Raw genomic sequence first — 17,732 nt, 5'->3', positions numbered from 1 at the left:
TTCTGATATGCCTAATGGAAATCACTGGGTGTTAGAATCTCTAGAGCACATGACTTTATTGAGAAACAGAGAATCCCAGTCTCAGCTCCAGCTCCTCCCTCTGCTGCTGGGAAGCAACTACCCTGCTGGGAAATGTGCCTGTCTGAGACAATGAATGTAGTCTATGCAGGTTCTGTCCAGCAGAAGATGGATGTAGACTCTCCAGCTTCTGTCCTCTATGGGAAAGACCCACTCTTAGCTCTGGCTCTTCCACTTTAGTCAGGGAGCTACGTAATGTTTGAGAAACCTTCTGGGCAATACGCAACTTTCTTAGAGAGACCAGGCTCTAAATGATCTGTTTAACAGCAGATGTCAAGGGAGCTGATTGTCAGCCCCAGTCCCTCCTGCTGCAGGCAGAAAACTAGCCCATCTGTGCAGAGACCTTCCAGTAGCCACCAGAGCCAAAATTACAGGCATGCCACTCTCTGTTCCACAAGAGCATCTAAGTGGACCCAGTCTCAGCTCCAGCCTGTCCAATTTCAATACCCAAAATTGAATAATTAGGAATAAATAACCTACTAGCCAAAAAAAAAAAAAAAGCCCAGAAACCAATAGATTCAGGATGAATTCTACCACATCTACAAAGAGCTGCATCATATTCCACTGTGTGGGTAATGCTAGTTTGTTCAACTGGTTATCAATGTATGCTTACACACACACACACCACACACACAAACAAACAAAAAATGCACACATATATGTTTCATGTTCTTTCAAAAAGCTGCAGTGGGAATGCCAACCCAGTCTCTGGTATCATCTGAAGGCTCAGTGGAGAAGGACCCACCCCTTTGCTTGCATTACAGTGTTGCCAGAAGCCTTGTCCACAATGGCAGTTTTTCAGTGGTTTCTTACAGCTTTCTAGAGAACCTGCAATTATGTATATTTATATGGATTACAATATATTAATTACCCTTTATCTCTAAACTTGAGGCTGGGTACAATGGCTCAAGTCTGTCATTTCAGTAATTTGACAGGCTGATGTTGGAGGATCCTCTGAGCCCAAAAGTCTGAGACTACAGTGATGTATGATTCAGCCTGGTGACAGAGCAAGACTGCCTCTAAGTAAATAAATAATAAAAATACAACTGATAGTAATATTTTTGTTTTACACTTTGGAAACACAAGTTTCCTTGATCAAATATATGAATATTTTATAGTCACTAACAGCACATTTGCTTGTACATGGGAATAAATGCAGGAAAGCAGTAGGATTGGATGTTCTTTCCCCTTAATGCCTGAACGTGTGTATACTGTGGTGTTAAGGGTTGAGTCTGGACCAGGAAGTCTTTCTGCCAGAATCATCAAAACTGGGACATAAAACCCTCCACAAGTCCAGAACAGAAATAGTCTTTACTGGTAATAGTAACTATAAAATGTTTTGCAGATTTGATTTCATTTTAAATTTAGCATAGATTAAGCAGCATAACACAGACTATCCTGTCCTAGTAGTATGTGATTGGATGACAAATGTCAATTAGATTTGGTTGTTGAAAACTACAAAAATCTTAGTTAACACTGTAGTTACATGAGTAATTTTGACAATATACACCTGCTTATTTTAAAATTTCAGTTAGTCCACTAGATATCTAAATATAATTTTAAACATAGTTCAAAATTCATGTGGATAATGGGCAAAATGGCAAGTTTGTATTTTCAATCATTTCCTTTTGGTTTTATGCCTTTCATTCTCTCCTTTCTCCCTTCCTTCCTTCCTTTCTTCCTTCCTCCCTCCCTTCCTTTCTTCCTCCTTTTCTTCTGTCCTCCCTCCTTCCCTCCCCACTCCCTCCCTTCTCCCACTTTCTTTCTTTTCTCCCTTTCTTTCTTTCTTTCTTTCTTTCTTTCTTTCTTTCTTTCTTCTCTCTTTCTTCCTATCTCTGTTTCTGTCTTTGATTTGTGTGTGTGTGTGTGTGTGTGTGTGTGTGTGTGTGTGTGTGTGTGTTTCTTTCAGAAGGAGTCCTGCTCTGTTGCCTAGGCTGCAGTGAACTGGCATGATCTCAGCACACTGCAACCTCCCCATCCCAGATTCAAGCAATTCTTCTGTCACACCCTCCAGAGTAGCTGTGACTGCAGACATATGACACAAATCCTGGCTTTTTTTTTTTTTGTATTTTTAGTAGAGACCAGGTTTCACAACGTTTGTTTAGGCTGATCTCGAACTCCTCTCCTCAAGTGATCCACCCACATCAGACCCTCAAAATTCTGGGATTCCAGGTGTGAGCCACAATGTCCACCCATTTTTATGCATTTCTCTCCTCAGTAATCTCTCCTATTTTAATATTTAATTTTATTTTTATTTTTTGTTTTATTTTTATTTTATTTCATTTCATTTTATTATTGTATTTTTATTTTATTTTATTTCAGAAATGACGTCTCACTCTGTCAGCCAGGCTGGAGTGCAGTGATGTGATTTCCACTCACTGCAAGGTTCACTCCCTGGGTTCACACCATTCTCCTCCTGCCTCAGCCTTCTGAGTTGCTGGAACTACAGGCAAGGACCACCATGGCCTGCTATGTTTTTTTTTTTTTTTTGTATTTTTATTAGAGATGGTTCACCACGTTAGACTCAATCTTTTGACCTACCGATTTGCCAGCCTCAGCCTCCAAATTTGCTGGGATTACAGGCATGACTCACGATGCCTGGCCTATTTTTTTTTTTTTTTTTTTTGAGATAGAGTCTCACTCTGGTGTCCAGGCTGGAGTGCAGTGGTATGATCTGATTTCACTGCAAACTCCTTCCCCAGGGTCCAGTGGATTCTCCTGCATCAGCCTCCTGAGAAGATGAGATTACATTCATGGGCCACCAAGCCCAGCTATCTTTAGTATGATATTAGACATGGGATCTTGCCATGTTTCCCCAGGCTTTTCTCAAACTCCTGATGCCAAGAAATCCATCCACCTCAGCCTGTCAAACTCTGTGAATGCAGGTGGGGGCCTCTGTGCCCTGCCTCATATCTGTTTTAAAGCTCAGTTGATAAGCAATATTGTCTTCCAGGAATGCTTTTGTTTACAAAATAGCTACAGCACTATTATTTAGCCCCTTTGGATAAAATATGGTAACACTCAAAACACACACACACACAGACACAGTCAGTGATCAAAAGATCAGTGTAGACCGGGACCTAAAGTGAAAAATGAGTTGCTGCAGCTGACAAGAATTAAACCAGAACAAAGCCTTTCAAAATACTCCTTCAGATACATGTTAGATTATTCTTCAGCCATAGCAAAGGGACATTAAAGATCTGTTGTGTTTAGAAGACTCTTGATCGTTTGACTTTTCCAAGGTATTAGCATTCATGACGTTGGCCTTTAAAGCTCTCCCCAATTACTCAAATCAGTAGACAACTCAGTTTTTCTAGTAGTCTACGGTGCTTTTCAAAATTATCTAAAACTTAGTGGCTTAAAACAATAATTATAATTTACTAAATTCAGTCTCTCCAATCTTTCACAGTCTGTCAGCCAGATGCTTGTGTTTCAAGGGCACTCAGGAGGATGCAATCTAGTGATGGTTCAGGATGGGGACATTGTCAGTTGCATGCGTGTGCAAACCTGTGCCTGTGTACCTTTGTGTACCTTGGTTTGTGGGGGTGGGCACACTGCAGGTGTCTTCTTATCTCCGTGATGCCATGGCTAGCATGACTCAAATAGTGGGGGCTGGACTGCTGAGATCCACAGGCATCTCCTTCTGTTTCTATGAGTCTCTCCATGGGATGTCCCTTCTGCATAATGTTATCAGGGTATTAGACTTCATGATGTACTGATCCAGGGCTCCTAAGGGGTTTGTCACTATGAGAGCAGGGGACTTAGACAGATCTGTGTCACCTTTTCTAACCTATACCAGAGGTGGCCCAGTATCCAAAAAATGCTTGCACTGTATTCTATTCATTAAAAGTAAGCACTGTGTTCAGTCACATCAGGAATATTTTCAAATGGGTTTGCGAAGAATTTCAAAGTGGGTTTTAGACCACGATGTTGGCCATGCCTAATAATTACTTATTTTATAAGTGCTAGATGGGTTTTACCCAACATAATAGCAGATACAGACTGTTAAGCTTGAAACCTATGTGTCATAGCTCCAAACATTTTGTTATATGTTGAAATAACACTCAAGCAAAAATTGATTTTGAAATGAGAGCTATAAATAAATAAAATAAATGAGATTAGCTCATAAATATCCAGATGAATTGCTTGTAAAGAAGTTAGTCTTAAAAATGCTATGAGGTCCAATGTGCCACTCTTTTACTATTTCTATGGATATTACTTGGACCAGTGGTCTGCTGCTCAGTCTCTGCACCTTGAAACAGTGGCTGGGACACCAGGAGTAACACTTTCAGCCAACACCATGTGGTGAGGATGAGGAGTCCATCTGGGTTAAGGAGGGTGTCAGCATAATGTGACCTGGAGGAGAGGTACACCTGGTATGGTGAACAGAATCAATGTCTCCTACACACACTGAAATCCCCCAAAACCAGCTGTGGTGGAATGAATCCCTCAGCTTGTGCTGGGCTTCCAGGTGTGTTTGAGAAGCAGCTCCCTGGACTGGGAAAGATCCCCTCATTCCCTTGCCATGTGGGAGGGTGAGGCTTATGGCCTCCATTCTGTCTGTTCTAGCTCTTTCCCTTCCCATTATCCCACTTCTGCATAAGGCAGCAAGACCCTGGAATGTAGAAGGGCCCTTGGTTGTTGACAATGCCTGTGGGTGGCCATGTACTAGGAGAAGAGTCCTCACTGAGCCTTCTGTGAGTTTGGAGGCCGGGAAGGAACACTCGTGGGGAACTGGCTGTTCCAGAGTCTAGGGGCCTGTGCCAGAGAAGATGGTGGGGAAGTTATAAGCCTGTGGATCTGCAATCTAGATGGAAGAGCTGTATCTGCCATCATCAGAGCAAGACATCCACCAGGTGGAGAGCTGGGCTTGTGCATTTTGACCCTGTCCTGAAGAGACCCTGCATGCCTGGCTCTCCTCAGACCAGTGATCCGGGGACCCCCGTCTGGGTCCACTCATGACCATAAGCTTAGGATCTTGTATGCATTGCTTCCTATCTGCCCAGGTGAGGCATCCTGGAGACGATGCGCTAGGCAAAGCTCGTGCGTGCACATGCAGCACTGCAATGTGTTGTCACTGGCCAGTTAGGTGGCTGCTCACCAGGCCCTCTCCTGAGCTCCCACCTGGCTTAGTGGTAAGTGTTCCACCCATCTGACCTTGCAGCCCAGGTTTCTCCTCCACCTACCCACCTGCGCCCTCTAGGGGAGAATGCCAGCCTCCCTGGGAACTCAGGCCCTGCAGAACGCAAACACTGTTCTCCTCTCTCATGGGCCAGACACTGTCTGGTGCTCAGGGATTCCCAGATAGCGAATCCCAAAATCCATTTTTTCCACGACATCTCCTCTAGGGAGCTCGCACCAGCCACCCTTTTCTTCCTACCTCTGCCATTTGTGAGAACCATGAAGACTTTTTGTGTCTCCCAAGAGCACAGGCTGCATGGGTCCTGAAGTTGGATTGCCAGACATCGCAGTGCCTTGCTTGCCAGCTGAAGAGCTGAGATAGGGACACCTGTGGGCCTGAGTGTGGGCCTCCCCAAACCAAGGTACACAGACATAGGCGTGCACACATGGGCACAGCTCAGACACGCAGGCTGAAACGTGCCCACTCTCACATTGGTATGAGTGAAACTGGTTGTCTACACCAACACTAAGGTGGACCTTAATGCTGAGCCACATTCTCTTCCTAGACACACAGAAGGTCCCCCGCCATTTAACTGATAATCTACAATAGGATTTCTGTTTACTTTTATACTTTTTTAACTTACCAAAGTATGTTGCATTCTTTCCCCCATCATGAAAAAGACATTGATACAATTAAGGAGGAAGAGCACTTTTTATAAATTACTTTATCTGCATCTATGCTATTAAGGCATTTTAAAATTTTTATGTCTTTTTTTAATGTCATAGGAAATGTCTCAGTGCCAGGGCAGCATGAGTGAGACTGGCAGAGGGGAGAAAGAATGTCAGGATAGCCTGGGGACATTGAAACAGAAGATGACAGGACTGGGATAGCCATTCTAGAAGGATGTAGACCTAGGTGCACCTCTTGTGCACCTCTGCATGGAGGGTAAAAGGGCCCTAGTTGAGCCCAGACTGAGCCCCAGGTGGTAGCAGGCCGCAAGGCACAGAAGGGCCCCAGAGAAGGATGATGAGGCATCTATCTGTGGAGCCTTGCTTCTCACCCTTTGATCATAGCAACTTCTGCCTCTTAGGTGACTTCAGGTTCCCCAGTTCTGAAATATGAGTGTTAAAGTTCCCTGATGGGCCTTTCTCCCCTAGCCCAGTGATGGCCTGATCTTTCTCACTGCAGGCTCCTCCCAAAGCCTTGAGTTTTCCACGTGTGTCCCAACTCCAGGAGCCACAGGCCTCTGAACCTCCAGTCCTGGGCTGTGTACCTGGCCTCCTCTCTGTTTCCTCTCTGAGGGCCTAACTCCTTGTGGTAGCACTGCAGGGAATTGAGGCTCTGATTGATGATCTGGGAGACTGGGGACAGGGTTCTGTGACTGGTCAGGTCATGGTTCAAAGCCAATTCACCAGATGGCAAGGAAAAATGAGCAACATCCTTTCCTATGATGCCCCGCAGCGGCCCCCACCTCAGCAATCCTGGCTGACCCTGAGTGGTCACAGTCAGCCAACCAGTGGAAGAAGCTCAGTTAGGCTTTGTTCTGCCTGAAGCTGCAGGCCTCTCCTGCATGACTGTAGAACCACTGGACTACAGTAGAGCCAGACGCCCTGTACCCTGGAGCAAGAGGAGTTGGGAAGGCTCATGCCAGGCCTAGTCTCCCACACTCCACCCCCTCTACAATTCCGGGAGGCACTCCTTACTGAGGATGCCAAATCGATACTCCTTAATGACTGCTTCACTGTGAAAATAAAGGTTGTAACGAAAGGAAAACTTCATCCTTCCGCCAGTACCCAGGATGACTAAATTTGTCCACCTGCCAAGCCAAGAAGAAGGACAGACTCAAAGGAACCATTTCTTCTAGCTGGGCTGAGGGCCTGCTGGCGTGGGTGAAGCACGTGTTTCCCCTTCCCAGCTGTCCTGCTGAGACACCCCCAAGAGGACCTCACCCTGACCAGGGTCCTCCACCCCTCCCCCAGACCCAGGCTTCCCAACCTGACCTGAAAATCCATCCTGTAGCTTACTTAGCAGGATTTCCTCATGGTTTTTAAGCCCGAGTGACATCTGGGTGTGCCGCATAGTCTGCCTCTGGTCAAGGAGACTCCAGATGATTGGGTGGGCATCCCAGGAAACAGCCTGCAACTTTGCAAAAGCTGGGAGATTGTTGGGCAGGGATATCCCCAGACCTTTGATCTGGCAACCTGCATTGGTGGTCCTGTCTCTGCCCTTCCTCGGGGATACGGTGGTGGATGTGGTGGTCTTGTGGATGAGTGGAGGGAGGCCCAGAGAGCCTCTGATGACAACAAGGGGAGAGCACAAATAGGCAGGGGATTGGATGTGGGGTGCTGCGTTGTGAGCTAGCTGTTTCCTCAGAGTTCCTGAGCTGCACGTGGCCCTTGGGTGCTGGGTGCTGGACAGGCTTCTCTGAGGGTATCCAGGTGTGTGGTACTCTCTTCTCCTGGTTTCCCTGATGTGTGGGCGTGTCCACTTGAGGGAAACGCTGTGGGTAGAAGGGACCGCAGGGTTGTGCCGGGCTCTCCCCATGGGGCTCGCGTGTGTGCAAAGGAGGCCTTTGTGCAACGGAGGTTTTATATGCTCAAGGCCTACAGCTATTTGTGTGCAGCACAGGCAGAGGGAAGAAGGCATGTCTGGGGAGCTGGTGCCTGCTTTGCAAAGACCAGCAGCCCTGTGCACCATGAACCCGAGTCTTGAGCACCTTGTATTTCTGGGTTGAGGCTGCTGGACACAGCCACTGGGAGTGGGGGTGGTTCCATGGCTGGCATGGGCATGCAGGCTCCCCTTCCTCTAAGGACTTTACCAGGGATACGTGGCCTTCAACTTTCTGCTGTGTGTGAAGGGTCCACGGTGCCGCCGTTCTCCCTTGTGAGTGTTAAGCTTGGCTCCCAGTCCCTACCACGTGCTCTCAGGGCACCCACAAGCAAGCTGCCCTACTATCTGCAGGAGCCTGGCCTCAGCTCCCCTCACTGTCCCCCATCCCCTGCCTCCTGGCTGATCCCATGTGGCTCTGGCCTGGCTCCCCTGCTCCCCACCCCCGTAAGCGCGATGCTCATGCCCTGCTGTCAGTCATCCCGAATGGGTAGCTGCAAGGATATGGCTCTGGCCTAGAAGCCGGAGGTGCCCTGGATGATGGCTCCTTTGCCGTGCAGGCCAGGCAGGAGCCTCTGTCAAAACTTCTGCCTCAGCTGCGGGCAGGCTATGCAGCCTGGGGCATTCGCGGAGCCCAGCTCCAAGTAAAGGAACTCCAGCGATTCTGTTGCTGGCTGGGGCGTGCTGGGGCCAGGACCAGGCTTTGTCTGCTGGTCCTCCTCCTGATACTCCATGTTTGCCTTCTTCTCGACCACCACCTGGACCACTGCCATGATGTCTTCCACAACCAATATCTTCCCCCCGACAAAGGGCGCCTCCACGTTCTATGCCCTGGCTGACCTCTCCTGCAGAGCCTCCAATGTGAATGGGGTGCTTCGTTTGGAGGTCAAACTGACCATGACCTGCACTGTCCACTCCACGTTCTGATAAGTATATCCGTAGAATATACTGAAACAAAACAAAACAAAACAAAACTTAAAAGTGTTCCTATTTCTCCACATCCTCTCCAATCTGTTGTTTCCTGACTTTTTAATAATCCCCATTCTAACTGCCATGAGATGATATTTCATTGTGTTTGCAGGGTCATGTATGAGGGTGGAAACCATCATACTAAGCAAACTGTCACAAGGACAGAAAACCAAACGCCACAGGTTCTCACTCATAAGTGGGAGTTGAACGATGAGAACACATGGAGACAGGGAGGGGAACATCGCACACTGAGGGCCAGTCAGAGGGTGGGGGAGAGATGGGTGCAGCAAACAAACATGGCACATGTATCCCTACATAACAAACCTTCACGCTGTGCACATGCACCCTAGAACTTAAAATATAATAAAAAAAGAACAAAAAACTTAAAAGGAATTTTTCTCCAAACCCAAATACCAAATAGTGTCAAGTGGTCTAGAATGTAACTTACATAAAAATGTCACAAACATTCAGCAGATAGTTCCTAAATGCCCCAGTAAGCCTGGCAGTCTGCAAGAAGCTCACAAAAACGTGGTCCTTGCCCTTCTAAGTTTGCAGTTGTTACAGACACAGAGAGAAATGAGAAATAATAAGTTTGAGAACTGCTGTTATAGGCAAATACAGGAAATGTAACTGGAAATAAGAGCACTGATTTTGATAAACAAAACATTAATAAATGATGAAAAGTTAAAAAAAAACTTATGATTTTAAAAAACGTTGCCTTCTTCAGCCCTCCAGAAGAAAACTCATGACTCTGCTTTATTGGTTGACATGTTCCTAAGGAGATATAACAGCTCTGATTTGTATTACTAAGTCACATTTTCTTATTTATGAAACATGAGTTTAAAAATTCTTTTTAAGCACTTTAGGAGGCCAAGCCAGGCAGATCATGACGACGTCAGGTGATTGAGACCACCCAGGCTAACACAGTGAAACACCGTCTCTACTAAAAATACAAAAAACTAGCTGGGAATGGTGGCAGGTGCCTGTAGTCCCAGCTACTAGGGAGGCTGAGGCGTGACAATGGCATGAACCCAGGAGGCTGAGCTTGCAGTGAGCTGAGATCACACCACTGCACTCCAGCCTGGGTGACAGAGAGAAATTTCATTAAAAAAAGTGTATATATATATATATACACACACACACACACACATATACACACACATATATATACACACACATATATATACACATATATACGCACACACATATATACACATATATATACACACACACATATATATACACACATATATATACATATATATCATTTTGAAGGTCAAATTAGAATATTTGCTGTTACTGTATAAACTGTCAAGTGCTAAACAAATGTTATTTTCTCATGGTGATTTATACCATGTATATCATGTGGCTAGTGTAGCATTGTCATAAAGGAAACATTGAAATGTGTCTGCTGCTCAGTTTTTATTTTTCAACTGTTTCAGTCTTCATTATTAATCATATACTTCCTAGGGGCTTTTGAATTTTAAAGAGAATATGTAGAAACCGAAAAGCCAGGCATGGTAGCTCACGCCTGTTATCCCAGAACTTTGGGAGGCTGAGGCAGGGGGATCAGGAGGTCAGGAGTTCGAGACTATCCTGGCTAACATGGTGAAACTGTGTCTCTACTAAAAATACAAAAAATTAGCCAGGCATGGTGGCAGGCACCTGTAGTCCCAGCTACTCCAGAGGCTGAGGCAGGAGAATGTCCTGAACTTGGGAGGCAGAGTTTGCAGTGAGCCGGGACCATGTCACTGCACTCCCGCACAGGCGACAGAGCAAGACTCCATCTCAAAAGAAATAAAATAAAATAAAAAATATATATATGACAGGGAAAATGAAATTGTGAGACTACAGTAATAATAATTTAATATATTAATTCAATTGCTTATAGAGCTAGATTAGATTACATTTGTCCCAAAAGATTCCTGGAGAAATTCAAAGATGATGCACCCACTGTTTCAAATGGCTGTAAATTTGTTGCTTAAGTTAGAGTTAACTCTTTTTAAAGTCTGAAGATACAGTAAGAGTTTCATGTATTAAAACAGGGAAAATAGGATTTTTATTGCTACTTGCTCTCACCAGAAGTAATCATAACTTTTGAAATCTTCTTTATGTCAAATTAAATATTTCATTTTTCTACCTGATGTTTTGGATGAGGCATGTATTTTTAAATTTATTTTCACACGTGTTGTATTTCCGTGAGAAACTGTGGATTTAAATTCATATCATAATTATCTTTCAGTTTTACTTGTCTGTTCCTAAAGATTCACAGAAATAAAGAATTCCATTTATTGTATCTTTCAGCAACCTTATTTCAGATAACGGTGCACATTACTGCAGAAATCACTTGTACAGGTCCAAAGGGAGAAGAAGAGGAAAGAAAGAAATCTTTTACATACATTCATTTGTAACACTATATCAGAAACTCAGTAGTCATAGTGAAATAAAAAAATGATCACAGTCAATTCCATCTCACACCTAGACTGAAATATGAAACTTCAAAAGAAAAGTTAAGAACTTTGTTCTTGTCAAAATTTTCCTATATAGATAAAATAATTGGTGACTTTCTCTCAAGAAAACTTAAACAATAATCCATGCTTTGTATATGTGTAAATAAAAATATTTTATTTCTATCAGTTATGACATGCAAGCAAGTAATAAAGTGAAAGTACAATAATAAAATGATATAAGGAAATTCTTTGTGTCGAAAAATTCCTTTGAGGCTATTAATTTTACAAAAACCATAGAGAATGATCTAGAACCTATATTATACAATACTTTTTAATATTTTACTTACATTTTAAATAATCAACAAGTGAAAGGAAATTCTTTATTCTTATTTATTACCAATAACATTACACTACTTGAGTAATTCTTTTGAGATTAAGTATGTTAAATAAAACATTAAAAACAAATTGTATTGACTGATATCAGCTTTTGATGAAGTAATACTTTTGTATTTGTAGTCATATGAAGCAACTTTCTCCTCACAATGAATCTTTTATAACACCAGTGTTATTATTTTCTCTGATATAAACCCTGTGACATCTCACGGCTTTACTGTATCCATACATTACATGCCTCCAGAGAGTAGGCTTCAAACAGATAGAAAAGATGGAAAAATTAGGTTTGTGACAAAATTCTTGGAAAGGGAATGGTAGAATGGTAAAATAGAATAATTTCTTAATTTATAACTCTTCATGAATGGATTTAGATATATTTTGATATATACCAATATTTGAACAATGAAAGTTCCATATATGTATATAAATTTATATGAGATACCCATCATGTTAGGGTTGTGTCATCTTTTAATTAATCCTCAATTTTATGTGTGGGAAATTTGATGAGAATTAATTCTTATCAAATACTCAATTTGAAGTACTATACTCAATTTGATGTAAAGCCGACAAAATCTCTGTCAACATTCATTTTAATTGATCCAATAACATTAGCTGCTGATAGCTTCATACTTTTTGTCCCTTTTGGGAGTTGAAAGTTGATTCTCACTCTACTTCATCACTCAGGGTGCCCTCCACAAAAGACTATCACCTCTGACTCCAAAACTTTTGTCTGATAACTGTCCTACCTTTGCATATGTAATGAACTTTGTACATGGTTAAAAAAAATAAAAGTGCAGTGAAATGCCAGGCCATGTTGTGAAATGTTCCATTGTTTCCATATCTGTAATTGACCTTTCATGTTGTAGAAACAAGAAAAAAATTCAATATGTTTCTTAGTATCCAGTCCAATGCACCCTTTCTTATTAGTATGCCAAACCTGTCCCTTGAAGGCACTGACATCTAAACACAGCTAGATGTATCAAACTATCTTCTCATTAATAACCATTATGGTAATCACTGTTGCCCAGATCTGGACTCTGACTGTCAAATCTTCTGGTGGAAATTGCTATAGCTATAATGGTTCAACTATGGGAATGACTTCTTTTTGGCATAATTCTGCTGTTATCTTACTGAAAAATGTCACATTAGGTGGCAGCTTTTAGTTACATAAATCCTATTGATTAATTTTTAATGTCCAGCATTTATGATATTGTACAAGTAAAGATCTCTGATAACTTAAATGGTTAGCTGAGCAATGACTAAAATAACTCACAGCAATTCAAACATTCATTTACTTACTAGAACTGCCATACATCATTAACTTGCGATGAAAACAAAGTTGGGAAATTGCAAGTGCTGAATTGGTTACTAAAGTTTGTATTTCAGGATTTTTTTGTTGGATTGTTTTGTTTTGTTTTTTTGAGACAGTCTCCCTCTGTCTCCCAGGCTGGACTTCAGTGGTGCCATCTCGGCTCTCTGCAAGCTCTGACTCCCGGGTTCACTCCATTCTCCTGCCTCAGCATCCCCAGCAGCTGGGACTACAGATGCTCACTATCATGCCCAGCTATTTTTTTGTATTTTTAGTAGAGAGAGGTTTTCACCCTGTTAGCCAGGATGGTCTCGATCTCCTGACATCGTGATCCCCCTATCTCGGCCTCCCAAAGTGCTGGGATTACAGGCTTGAGTCACCGTGCCCGGCCTATTTCAGGATATTTTAAAAAACTATCCATAGTATATATGATGCCGCATCTGCAAGGATAAAGCTTTAGCATATAGAAAAATAAATGTCTTTGGTTCTTAATGTCTCTCTACATTTGTCTTCATAACCTCAAGAAAAAAACACCCATGTACTCGAGTTTCAGCTGAGTTGTCTACCAGTTATTAGGGTTTAAGTAAACAGAATAATGATTTCAAAATATGGTGACCAAATATGAGAAATCACACTCTCACCATAAGAAATAATTATTCTCAAGTGTCACTGCTAATGCAAAATTGAAAGAAGAAATTAAGTCTAACATATTTCAATATTCTAAACTCTAAAATTTCCTCTTTGAGGTCTGGTGGTTCATGCCTGGAATCATAGCTCTTTGGGAGGCTGAGAAGGGAGGATGGCTTCAAGCCCAGAGTTTGAGTCCAGAACAGGCTACATAGCAAGATCTACGTCTAAAATATAATTAATTAATTAAATTGGGCATGATGATGCACATCTGCTGTTCTAGTTATTCAGGAGTTCAATGTTGTAGTGAGCTGTGATCACATACTGCATCTCAGCCTGGGCCACAGGGAAAGACTTTGGCTCTACAAAATAATTCAATATAACAAAACAAAATAAATTGAAATAAAAACACTTTCAGAGGTTTCTTGGCAGTTTGTATAATTGCTCCAAAAGCATAGAGAATGTTTAAAGTTGAGCAGTTCATGGGTAATGGGCAGTACATATTGTTTACATTGTTTTCCAAAAATTAGGATAAATATATTAGAATATTATATATATAAATATATCATCACTTTTGTACGATAAATATTGACAAACGTCAAGTCATTGTATAGACTTTTCCATCAAAATATTCATAGTTTAATTGGAGAATGAAGAGAAGAGCAATAATTGCAATGTACTCTGACAGGTGTTGCCATATATAGAATTTAGTAACTTAGTTGGAGATGAAAGAAGTTCTTAACTGGGCTTACAGGGGTTTGGGGAATCTTCTTAGGGCAGGAACAATTGACTGCATCTGTAAGGATCTGAATTTGCAAGGAGAATGTTTAAGAGAAACACACTGTAGAATAAAAGAAACACTATTTATATCAATAATATAAGTACGAACAGTGCATATGATGCCATCTGCCCAATTCTTAGACTATATTAGCTCAATAAATATTTCTTGATTGAATCCATGAATGGAAGATATTGGGAAAAGGATTCTGGAAGAGATTTTCAAAATCCTGTAAAGGAAAGGTAAATACCCTGGACATTACATTTTTGCTTACTTTTCTTTACATTTTTGTTATGTTTACTGCTTCATAAACTCTGTTTTACTTTTTGGTCTTTTCACAAATATCATCCGTGAATTGTTCCTGAGACTACTTGTTTCTCAATCCCTTGGTTCTATATATGGCTCTGACACTCCTTTCTGTGAGGTCCTGGGTTTGTATGCCCACGGAAAAAACACCCACCTCTCCCTGGCACTGCTCTTTAATAGAGAGGCCTGGCACCTGGGAGGCATGCTTCCTAGGTTTCCATAGAAATTACTTCCTGTTTCAGTTCAGTCAAAGGGTGACATTTAGACACTAGGGAACAGGAAGATGAGAGAAGGTGGTTTGTTTCCCTCTCCTTCTCAGCAGGGAATATGTTTCCTCAGTGATTCTATTGCCTATAGGACATGCTTTCTGTGTTTTCATTTTCCTTGTAGAGACTCTAATCCTAGACTGCCTCTTCTAATGCCATTTTCTGCAATTGTCTTCTCTAAAGGATTTGGGTACTATTTTGGGAGTTTTAAATTTAAAAAAAAAAATTGATATGGAAGGAGGGCAGGGAACTGCCTGGTAGAGGAGGGTGTGGTTCTTGGCTAAGGCTCCACCCTCACTCAGGCCTGTGCTCACTGACCTAGATGAGGACATGCACTTCTGTTTTCTTGCCCAAATTGATGATGACATATGCTTCTATTTGTGTGTGTGTGTGCAATTGTTGCATTTTCCAAGACCACCCTAGCCTGCCGTACCCCCATCCTGTGGTGTAAGAAACCATGAGACCCTAGCAGACAGAGATACAGCAGCTGGAGGTCGAGAGGAACCATCAGCAGAAGAAGATACAGCAAATGGACCTTGAGAGGACACCAGAGAATGGAGAGCACAAGGACTGAGGCAGGAGGCCATCCACCACAGAAGAACACAGAGTTTTGTGGGGCTGTGGGAGGGGAGCACTAAGCTGCCTCATTCCAAGGGAAAAGCACCTTCCCACTCCCTCTCCCTTCTGGCTTCCTGTCCATCTGCTGAGAACTTCCACTCAATGAAGTCTTTCACTTCTTCTCCAAGCCTACGTGTAAGCCAATTCTTCAGGTACACCAAGGCAGGAAACTCAGGATCCAGAAAGCCCTCTGTCTTTACAGTAAGGCAGGGTTTCTAGTTAGCTAAGACAAGCCACCTACAGATGAATAAACAAAATTACCATCATTTAACACATGCCCGCTGGGGATTCAGGAGCTGTAAACATTCACCCCTAGATGATGCCTAGGGTTGGAGCACCACAACCTGTCCTCATTGCTCGCCAGGCAGCAAGGGGAAAGGGACATATTCCCATTGCAATATAAGTCTATTTCCAATGTGGTGTGATTTCTGCAATACTGCAGTGTTACCTCATTGCATATATTTGACAAAATAAGTTACAAACTATAACTAGTGTGAGAAGAAAATAAATGGTAGAGAATAAGGAAGAAAAATGAAGCATTGTGTTTCACAATGAATGTAATCAACTATGTGTATGATTAATCAATACATGGCACCAGCCAAGCAGATGATTAATGTGGTGAGGGAGCACTACTCCATCATCTTGGGATTTCATTCTAGGACAGAGAGTGTGAGCAGCAATAAGGTCAGAGAGGAGAGAATATACAATCTGGTGAGGCATGGATTGTGTCCCATACCATCACCTGCAAAAAAGGTGAAGACAGATGACATAGAAGTTGTTTCCAACTGCATCCCTGCCTTCCCTTAATTACACAAGCAGTCCACACCATGGCCCAGTGTTCAAGTGGGAGTTCTCCAACATGCCATGAACATGTGGAGTGCAAATTGGGGCCATCCTGGCAAATTGCCGATTTGAGAGCTTTCATACCCTTGGCCAAATGGGAGGGGGATGGATTGATGCTGGGTGACATGTGGCCTCCACACTTGCCTCTTCTATTTCTGACTTCCATGTTCCTCAACGAATTAGGGTTTCCTTGGTCTGGCTCACCGTCTTCCACACTAAAATTTTTCCAGTTCACAAACAGTGACACACAGCAGAATCCATTGCATGTGTTTCCTTCTAAACACTGTCACGTTTTAATAACTGGGCAGCTTTGATACTTTTAAAATCATAAATTCCCATGCAGTAGCCAACAGGGAAACTCTTGTTCTCCCAGTTCCATCATAGGGCAGCATGATTCCTGTGGGATGAGAAGCAGACAACCGTGTCTAACATGTGTCTGGTAATCTAGTCTCTGTTTCATTTCATCTGCATGCCCTTTCTTATTGTGACAGGGCTCCTTCGTTGGGCTGTTGCTGGATGGGACTGCCTCTTGCCACAGATCTTTTGGCAGCCAGGGATTTCAGAGAGTAAAAAAGACTTTGAATAGACTAGCTGAGCTCCAGTTTTTGGGTCTTGGTGACGTTGTGGGGACTGAGGTTATCTGCACTTTGCAGGAGGATTTTGGGTCTTCCGACAAGAATCATTGAACATTGCTTGGGATCCTGAACAAGGCTTCTCATTCCCTCAGGTGAGCATTGATTTTACTTTGCTTTCCTAGGGGGTCCACATTGCCCATCAACAGCACAGCTAGACGACATTTTCAGGTTTGCAATCAACACAGACGGCCTCTGAGACACTGTCACAACCTCATCGGCCAACAACCAAGGCCAGTTCAAGGTGGGAGAACAGAGTTTCACCTTGCGCTTGCCTTTTTCATGGTTCTTGCCTTTCCCAGAGATCCCCTGTGAGGCCCAGCTCAAGGGGGGCAGTGAGGTAAAGGACCCAGTCATCTTTTACAGACCCCTCCCTCTGGGATCTCAGGAATGATTCTATCAATCAAAGTCTCCTCAACACCTCAGCAGACTATATTCCAATTCCCATGGAACCCCATTCTTGCACACTGCCTCTTTTGGGAATGGAGTCAGAAAAGCAGTTTTCAGTGACCACCTCACAGTTTAGAAATACCTCCTCCTCCAAAGGGACCCCACCACCAACATAACCCAAAGGGGCAATCAGGTCGAGACTTTCAGCATCCCACAGTAGATTATCGCAGGCAGCATTGTTCCCAATACCAGGCTGCCTTTGCTTGTGCAATTTTCCTCTGCTTAGGCAGGCTGACAGCTCTTATAGTCAGGTGCCTGAGCCTGCCTCAGGAATGCGCATATGC

General features: G+C 43.0%; 1 protein-coding gene across 1 annotated transcript in view; it reads left to right on the top strand.

The window, feature by feature from the left end:
- LOC736159 (RNA-binding motif protein, Y chromosome, family 1 member A1-like) overlaps positions 1 to 12,425 on the top strand; it is a 30,343-nt gene extending 17,918 nt beyond the window's left edge. The window contains exon 8 of the mRNA XM_063805059.1: positions 11,081 to 12,425. Coding sequence (XP_063661129.1) covers positions 11,081 to 11,098 — 18 coding nt within the window. The 3' untranslated portion in view covers positions 11,099 to 12,425. The remainder of the gene's footprint in view (positions 1 to 11,080) is intronic.
- Positions 12,426 to 17,732: the final 5,307 nt, after the last annotated feature.

The sequence above is a fragment of the Pan troglodytes genome, chromosome Y (assembly GCF_028858775.2).
Source record: "Pan troglodytes isolate AG18354 chromosome Y, NHGRI_mPanTro3-v2.0_pri, whole genome shotgun sequence".
Lineage (NCBI taxonomy): Eukaryota > Metazoa > Chordata > Mammalia > Primates > Hominidae > Pan > Pan troglodytes.
This window is presented reverse-complemented; position numbering and strand designations above follow the sequence as displayed.